This window comes from Haliotis asinina, chromosome 9, assembly GCF_037392515.1.
Source record: "Haliotis asinina isolate JCU_RB_2024 chromosome 9, JCU_Hal_asi_v2, whole genome shotgun sequence".
Taxonomy (NCBI): Eukaryota; Metazoa; Mollusca; class Gastropoda; order Lepetellida; family Haliotidae; genus Haliotis; species Haliotis asinina.
In genome coordinates, this window is record NC_090288.1 from 12719194 (window position 1) to 12729271 (window position 10078).

General features: G+C 38.8%; 1 protein-coding gene across 1 annotated transcript in view; it reads right to left on the reverse strand.

Annotated features, from left to right (window-relative positions):
• The window catches only part of LOC137295980 (glutamate receptor-interacting protein 1-like), a 52787-nt gene extending 43714 nt beyond the window's left edge, over positions 1-9073 (reverse strand). Inside the window, exon 1 of the mRNA XM_067827597.1 lies at positions 8926-9073. Within this exon, the coding sequence (XP_067683698.1) occupies positions 8926-9073 (148 nt within the window). The remainder of the gene's footprint in view (positions 1-8925) is intronic.
• Between the last annotated feature and the right edge of the window lie 1005 nt (positions 9074-10078).

Here is a 10078-nt window from a genome sequence, read left to right on the forward strand (position 1 = left end):
GTTCATATTTTCATTTTTCTCATATTTTCATTTTTATCATGTTTTTTATTCACCCAACAACAATCCTTCTTTATCCAGCTGTCTGGATCCTGCTGAGAAATCTAACAATCATATGATGAAGACTGATGTCTGTCATGAAATATTTGAGACATTTCTGACATGAACCACTTCTTTACAGGGCATGGATCCGATGGAAATGGATGATGTGTTCATCAGAAGCAGTTTTTAGGAAAGCACAATCTTCCCTGAATGACACAATTGACAGTGGTCTGTTTACAATACTGGCTGACAGGAGATGGTGGATGGTTATAGACATTGATGTACAGAATAGAGTTGTGGAGCCCACGGAGCACATGGAGCCAAGGACCCAATTTCTGCCAAGGGAAGCAGTAAAATCCAAGTGTGGAGCCAAAAGGGAGAAATGGCAAGTAATGGAGCCGTAGGCAGATGATGCTGCCAAAGGCAAAGGTTTTTCCTGAAAGACTGTACCTGAAGATTGAGGTGGGCACCAATAGAGTGTAGCTATACTTGGACACATGTCGGAGCTAACATGTGGAGCCAAGGGTTGGGATGAACCCCTCAGCTGGTAAAGAAAAAACAGGACCTACTTGGCCTCCTCATAAGGCTTAATGCAGAAGTGACAGAAACCCACCCCATCACAAAGGTATGTCATAGATAACACGTTCAACCAGTTCTTGTACACACAGCCACCAGTGAGTCCAACTGACTTGATACCATACAATGCATCTTTGAATATAGGGCGGTGAGGTAGCGTAGTAGTTAAAACCTTTCCAAGTCACGACAAAGACCTGAGTTTGATTCTGCACATTATTAAGGCACAATGTGTGAAGCCCATTTCGCTACTGGATCATATTGCTAAAAGTAAAAGCAGTGTAAAACCTCACTCACTCACTCTGCGCATGAACACCTGACACCAGATACAGTTATGACCACTAATATTTAGTACAGAGGGCTAACTTAAAGACAAGAACTTTACAATGTTTACTTGGTGCCCACTGAAGCACATTCAAGAATTCATGTTATGTTTTAACTAGTCCTGACATATCAAAATATAATGACTCTTTTGAGAACTCATTTTCAAAACAATTATCTTGTTTGACTTCCTGTTAAATTATGTTATAATATGCCAAAAAAAGTCTTACTCTGCACTAAAAAAATTAGTGTAAGTGTTAATCTGCTTAAACACTCTCAAGAAACTTGAAAAGACACCAACATATGCAAAGAAACTAAAAGTAAATGTGCACTGTTTTACAACCCCCTCCAAACTGAAAAAGTGTGTTATAGCACACTCAAAAACAAAGGAATCAGCTCCAACAATAGCACTCTCAAGAAAATAAGCATGCATGCACTTGTTAAAACACTTTCAAAATGAAATGAAAACCCCCTAAGCTGCTTTTAGCAATACTTCAAGAACATCATAGCAGGGACACGAGAAATGGGCTTCAGACATTGTACCCATGTGGGGAATCAAACACAGGTCCTCAGTGTAACAAGCAAATATTTTGACCACTAAAGCTGCCTCATCACCCCTTTTCTAGTCTGCCTTACTGTCCTTGAACTACATTACTTTCCCAACCTCTAATTAATACTAAACCCAAAAATGAAATCCATATTTCCTCAGTTTTGGGTTCTGCATCTCTCATCTCCCACTAGCTCCTTTTCGATTTAAATGGTCTATTTGTGACACTCAAAATTATATATGCAGAGACTAACCATTAGTCTATCCATTCTTCAAATTAACCGGTAGGGTTTATTTCCACTGAACATGCTCAACAAGCATACTACTCTCCATAGTAACCAACAAGCAGGATCCTCGTCTGCGGTTGCTACAACCTGTCCGTCCTAGGTGGTCCCAAACAAACTGCACCTACTCCAACAAGTGTTTTGAACGCAACTCCGAAGTTATTCTCCACACATGACTAATACTAGCACCAGTAATTGGACAACTGATACCAAAGAGCAAGGATAGCAGCTACAGTTAAAATCTCACTTTACAAATCACACCTTCGGCACCATGCCAAGATATGTTCAGGATCAGCTCACATTATTTCAGGTTAACTAGAAACTTACCCAACTTAGAGTTTCATGTGTGTTTCAAACTAAACTAATGCTTTCAGTGCACACATTTTCAGTACTTTATATGTCTCTAATGTTGAATGCAAGGACCATCAAAATTAGTTTTTAAATTCAAGGTAAAATAAAAAAAACATAAATGAATAATGATGAGCAAACCCAAATCATTTGTAATCATGTTCATTGAAAAGGGGCCCAACTGAGGTTAAAGAAATATTAGTCTTGCTTCTTGATCATACAGACTATGACCTTTAATTATTATTATTTATTTTTTTCTAATTTGATGGCCTACTGTCTCTTCAAGACAGCAACAAAAATACAACAAATAATACTGAGATTAAAGAGGTATGTGACAATGATTGATGATATGTACAACCAACTAACACTCTGAGGGTGCGGGTTTGAATCCTAGATGGGACCAAATAAGTACTAGAATTTGTACTTTACTAAGAAAGTATTATCCCAAATGACATATGTTACAACTAACACAAAGAAATGCTGTTTTATAAATCTGTGCTTTAACATGTAAATGGATCAGATAATCCAGTGACTGACACCATTCACAAATCCAGGAATCAACATATAAATAATCGAGTCCAGACGAGAAAATCCAGTGATTGACATCATGAGCAACAGTCTAAACATTGTCATCGATACATTAACCAAGTCATTGCTGCTAGCCAGACCACCGTTCCTGGTTGCCTCTCACAACCATGGATTGCTACATGTTATTTCTAACACTGATCTTCAGGAGGAAATAATTTAAAGAGACATATCTCGGAGTCTGAAGCTGTAGGCAAAGTTCCAACAGAACATAACTCTTATCAACATGATTATGCATCCAGGTGTTTCCATTAAGCCTGTTAAACACACCCACAATGCTGATTATCTCAATTGTCAAAATGTGTTGTGGAACAAGTTCAATAGTTGGCTCTTATCACCAGCTCTGCCTCCCTGTACAAACATACAGCCTTGATGTAAGAGCATCTATGGAGGAAGTTCATGGTTCAAGCGTGAGGCCTATCAGATGATACCTTCAGCTTAATAGTTCGCTAATGGCTGCAACAGGGATAGCATGAGAGACGCATAGAATAGTTTTATTACGCTTCTCTACATAGGCCACAGGTCTTTGCTATTGTACATAAATCTAACACATATTCTCTGAAGATTTATTCTTCCTTTTAAAAGTTTAGAAGCGCTGGTGTAAATGTAGCCACTTTTCAGGCAAATGTTCTTAACTAAATCTTGCAAAATATTCCACACTGCAACATATGTCATATTTGCGATATCACCTTCTTAGTGAAGTACAGATTCTAGCACTTTTTTGGTTGAGTCCCATCTGGGATTTGAACTGCATCCTCAGAGTCAGGCACCTAATCGCCAGCACACAAAGTCAGCCATCAAGCCCACTCAGCCACCATGACTTCCACTACAGTTTAAAGGTACTGTTTACACAAGAACTGATGTAATGTAAAACAAATGTGCAATATTGAATAGATTATTGTCGTGAATTCAATAAATGATAAAAACCTGCGAAAATAGGCAAATGCTTAACAAAACTTTATACTAAAACACAGCTGTTCACATGCATGATATTTGCACAAGTTTTCAATGAAGCAAGTCTAGATTCCTTCAGGTTCTCTGGTCATCTTGGCACTCCTTTCCAATTTAAATGGGTTTGTTTGTTACTGTCAGAATTATATATATTCAGAGACTAAGCAGAGACAGACTAAGTCATTACCTGCCTAGTCTGTGTAACAGATGTCATGAACACATTTGCACACTTTAAGTCTGGGCTGTCTCAAAGTCACTGAACCATGTTATTTTCCCATCTTGAGCCTTGATGAGATGAAAATTTGTGGAATATCTAGACTTGCTTCATGTAGAGCTATAATGTTACATTAAAGGCTGGACTGAATGGACAACAAATTTAACTATGAGAAAAACTAAACAAAAGTGTGCTCATTGACATCTGAACGGGACAAAATACAGCTCTCATTATTAAGCATGTTAATATTTTGCCTCCATACTTTGGAGGTCACATAAAACCCTGCATGTGATAATCTTTTATTAAAGTACTGTTATATTTATGATGTTTTTGAGAAACTTGAGATGAAACTGTGGGCTTAATCATCACTCCAAATTTATACCCATCATAAAACACACCCATGATCTGTCACTCACTGTAATTGCAAACTTAAGAATGAAAATAACTGTTCCCTTATTTAATGATGGTAGAAAATTCTAAAACAGTTTTCTGTAATAACAAACAAAGTGAATCTTGGGTGAAAAGCCACCAAAAGTTGTGTTTAAGTGAACATCTACTAAAAAATTGTGCGTCTGTTATTTTCCAAGGGTAGTCTTTTCATTTAGAATTTTTTATATAACCTTTTAACACACTTGACTTGTTTATGACTTCTGGTGCTTGCCATGTTTCTTGAGGTTTTGGTAAAAATAGCCACAGCAACATTAAAACATTTGAATTTTTTCCCAAACATTGGAAATAGGTTTCTTGAGGACTGTTTCCAGATGTCACAAAAACACTTGGGTGGAAAGTGTGAAACAATGGCGGGGTCAGGTTTCCAGAAGCAAGTAATTTCTTTAAAACTATTTTTTTCTGATGTGAGTGAGGAGGCTCTTAAATGAATGAAAAGGCACATCAGAAATTTCTTTTGAAAAATTATAAAAAAAAGTGAGTGGGGAGGCTCTTTAAATGAATGAAAAGGCACATAAGAAGGACTGTAGTCACTGGTTTTTTATAACTAAACTAATGTCAAATGTACAAATTTGTAGATAAAAATTAAAGAGCATTGTCACAAAGATCATATAATCACCCGCTGCAGTAGTTTAAGAGGAAGTTAAATGTGCCTCCCCAAGATGAATCTTGGTGATGAATAAGAAATTCCAGTGACCAGTTCTTGAAATATCTTGTTGGCAAGCTTAACATGCATGTGAACATGCTGAAATCATGAAAGTGTCTTCTTGACCTTGGACATTAAGTGAGGGTCACCAAAATCTACTGTGCCCTGCAAATTCCCTTGATGAAGCTTGATGTAGAATGTGAAGAACACCCAGAAAACAGTTCTTGAGGTATGTCGCTGACAAGCTTAACATGCAGCATAACATGCTGAAATCTTCAAAGTGTCGTCATGACCTTGAAAATTATGTGAAGGTCACCAAAATCGACTGGGCCCTTCACCTTCCCTAGAATGAGCATGGTGTTGAACATGAAGAAACTTTTGATAATGGTTCTTGCGATATCTTGCTGACAAGGGTAAAAGGTTAAAGTCCCCTTTTGAGCTTGAAATGAAGGTAAAGGTCACCAAACCTGACTGAAACCTGTCTTTTACTATGATGAACCTAGGTACCAAATATGAAAGAATCTAGAGAATGGTTCTTAAGACATTCCAATTTCCGATGCTTCACGCTAAACACACAGCGGGGAATAATAACTGAAAACTACTAAACAAAGAAATACTGATGTGGAATAAACTTGCTAGACATGCATCTTGTTATCATCAACATTGGTTATAATCACAATAAATGCAGATATTCCCCAGATAGATCTGACAATGGACTGGTTTATCACTAAATCCTCACAAGTACTGCTTCAGCTCTACACTTGGATAGTTTGTGGATCTATATCAGATGATTACTTCTATACTATCCATCTTAAGTTTAGACTCACTAGTGTAAATATAGCCATTTATTTCAGTCAGCTGTTCTAAACTTTAAACCAAAATGCAGCTGTTCACATGCACTATTTGCACATGTTTTCAGCAGTTTGATGGATGATCCTCATGCAGTTCATCTGCAAAGGGTTTGCAGTTGGTTTTCCCAAGTAAGCACAGAAATCAATCTTTGATTTCACCATATTTATATAACTGGTACCTAACGTACAGTGAGTGTTTCAAGTGAGTCTAAACTTTTGATGGGTAGAAGTACATTTATACATACAGCCAGAACAACCTGTTCATAAAACATTGCATGTCAAATTTAGTAATATTCCTGAACATGTTTAATCAGTTAAAAATCCAGATTGAACCTCTGGAGGTCAATTCAGAATTCAAATACATTAACATGTAAATAATCTGGATCAGACAATCCAGTGGTTGATATCAAGAGCATCCACAGACATACATTAACCATGACCAAAAGCATGACCATGCACTCTCTTTAGTTGCCTCTTACTAGATCAATGGGTTGATATAGGGCATTCCTAACCCAGATCTTAGTTAGACTTAATGAAGGTCTGGTTTATCATTTTCACCCTCACATGTACCCCTTCATCTCTTCACATGAATGGTTTCATCTGGAGTCTCTTGCTGCCAGGCTTCATCAGGTGGTACAAACGTTATGGACCAGGAATTTATCAACACCTGCTCACAGCCACTTATTCAGCACCAAGTTAAACTAATGCCGAGTCTCTGTATATAAATAATATTGATAGAAACATATATTTTCATTTAAATTGAAAATAGCATCATGGATACCAGAGATTCATTTAAGGCTTTAGATGGGAGATTCAGAATTAGAGAAAACTTGAACTTGCTTCATTAATTGATTTTGCATTGGAGAAAGAGCTCAGGAGGAGGGAAAATAAGGTGGTTCGGGGAATGTGAGACAGACTACAGGTGTCAATGTGAATCTGTTAAGGTGAGATGTAACTCAAGCTGCTAACATTCACAGTGATCATTGAGTGTAACATGACTCTACTGACCACTTGTGTTCAGAACAGACATCCTGTTGGTCAGGCTGGACCATGTGGAGTTAATACATACCGTCCATGGTCACTGAACTAATGACAGTTGCTTGGGTCAGTATGGATCGCATTGCTTTGGGGAATGTGAACTGTGGAGTTGAACATAAAGCATTTCAGACAGTTTAGGCAAGGGCCCAGGACTACAGCTTAGACTTACAATTGTAAAGGCAACATTCATTCTGAACTAGTTTCCTTTCATATCAAGTCACGACCTAGTCAGCAGAGTAATGTACTTGTATTTCTGGAAGAAGTATCTGTTATGAAATCCCTAATAATGATGGCAACAGTGATCATCATCATTGTGAATGCTGTGCTAGGTGCCCCTAAAAATCCTCCTCCTCGTCATGTGAGCTGTGCTTGGTGCATATTGAATTCATCACCATTACCACTACTGTCATCACCATCATCATGAGAGCTGTGCATAGTGTACATTAAAGTCATCACCACCACAACCAGTACCACCAGTACCACCAGTACCACCAGTACCACCACCACCACCATCATCATCATCATCATCATCATCATCATCATCATGATGAATGCTGTGCTTGGTGCATCTTAAAACACGATCATCATGAGAGCTGTCTGCAGGTACCTTCCTTAAAACTGGTTTTCCACTCCAGCACTCTCCTCATCAACATCCTCATCAACATCCCACAATCCAAGTCAGATACCAACTCAAACCATTAACTGACGGCTTACCACTCATGTTCTGAGTTGGTGCTGCGGTTCCATTGGCTTACCACTCATGTTCTGAGTTGGTGCTGCGGTTCCATTGCCGCAAGGAGCACCTGTCCACTATCTGACGCCTGTCGTAAAAGCTGATGGCAACAGGTGTGAGATTACTAAACTGCTCCATCAAAGCGTTCTACAGGCTCAAACCTAGAACTAGAGCACTTAACAGCTTTACAAGGCGACACTCAGGTATGGGGGAGATTGCAAGTTTTTCACCAGGTTCATTCATGATGGATCTCCATTTCTCATGCATATTGAGCACTGCATAAGCTTCAGTCAGAAGCTGGTGTGTTTGTCGTTTAATGGTGCATCCAGAACCTGTGGAAAATCTGGTCTTGCTTCCTTTTGTACTAATGGGGAAAAGTATGGTTCAGGAACTGAGACAGACTTAAAAAAGAAACTGTCTGCCTCATAAAACATATCGCTGAAAGGTACTTTAGCCATGACTCTTTCAGCTGATAGTTTTGATTCTACAATGTCTGATTTTATGGCTGCAGCATTTTTTACATCTCAAGGGTATATGTTCTGATTAATCACCACTATACCCTGGACGCATATACGGCCAATAATTGTACTACCTCCCTTGGCTCATTTTTTATCCAATCAGATGTCTATGCTGGGAAGTTGACTATACAATCATGACCAACTTTTGCTTTTCAAATTACTTAACTTATCAATCTTGGTAACATAATTCATGCTGAGGTACTCTGAAAGAGGTAGAAAGAGTTCTTGCATATTTAGTAAAATTTTCGGACCTGTCAGTTTGATTGTATGATTTCCCCCAAATCTGAGTCTCACTGCAAACAAACCTTGACAGCTGCAACCACTATCTTTGTTGACACTGGCAAGCTCTGTTGTGACGGTGGCTTAGCTGATTGGCTACTGTGAGAATGCAGAGATAGCAAAGGGAGATAATAAAATTGGTAGATGCATCCAGGGTGTAGTGAAGATTTATCGAAATGTATATCCTGGAGATATTGAAAATTTAGTTTTATCTAGTCTCCATACAAGGCATCTTCCAAGCACCTTAGTCTCCTGATGATGCTCATGCTGTTGATCATTGTATTGTCTGGTCAAGACTTGATTATTTACAGACTGTTGCCATATTGCAGTGTGCATTGTAAAAGTAAACTCACTATGATTATGATGATGATAACACTGATTATTATTGTTGCTATTATAATAATAACTTGTGAAGTTGATAAAAAGTTTACATGGCCCTTATGAATGGTAGAAATCCTATACTACAATAATTCCAACATCCAAAACCACAGTGACATACATCCCTGTCCCACATATACAACTGATCACTTCACTCTCCACAAAGGACCTACTTTCATATAAGCACACACTTCCACAATCGGTAACACCGAGTGATGACCGCCTGCTCGACACCTCCTGCAGATTCCCATCACCTAGATGGACACTGGACCGCCTCAAGATGTCCTCCACCTCCCGTAGATAATCAGACTCCCCATCCATGATGCACAGATTATATCCCAAACTCTCGGTGATAATCTCAAACTGATACCATCCTAAACCTGAGAGACACTCGGCCACAAGGGCATGTGTCCCTCCCTAAATCTCTTGTGTCTACAGAATGCTATCATCATTCAGATCAGCATGTTAATGTACAATTTAACCCTTGGCATTCAGAGCTGGCATTTTAAACATGATCTTTTTTAACGCTATTGTTTAATGCCCTATTCAGCTATATTCCAGCTATATGGCAGCAGTCTGTAAATAATCGAGTCTGGGTCAGACAAGCCAGTGACCAACATCATGAGTGAGTGAGTGAGTGAGTGAGTGAGTGAGTGAGTGAGTGAGCTTATTGTAAAGAAATAGGCCTAAAAGACATAGCCTAAGTCGTTTAGCATGGTGAACTCCACAAATGCAGATACAGGGCTGACAAACACAGAAACATAATGAAAGAATCTGGCACCTGAATCCATACTAACAGGTCTCTAGTATGCTTATTAGTTGCAACCTGTGAAGGTCCGAGGGTAGAATAGGCATTCAGCAATCCATGCTTGCCATGAAAGGCGACTATGCTTGTTGTAGAGGCGACTAATGGGATCAGGTGGTCAGACTCGCTGACTTGGTTGACTCATGTCATCGGTTCCCAATTGCGTAGATCGATGCTCATGCTGTTGATCACTGGATTGTCTGGTCCAGACTTGATTATTTACAGACCGCCGCCATGTAGCTGGAATATTGCTGAGTGCGGCATAAAACTAAACTCACTCACTCTCTTATGAGTTACAAAACTGCACAGCAAATTGCAGCACCATAGATGGACAACCCACAATAGTATCTCAAAGAAAATTTCTGTGACTGCATCATTCTTTCTCATGAAGATGCTTAATATGTCCAGAGATGACAGAGCAAACATAGTAGACAGATTCACATGGCCCTTAGGGATTAATCTGGGTTCCAAAACTAATAAGTGTCTGTTTCTGACTGGCAAACTGAGTAAAATTGGGATAT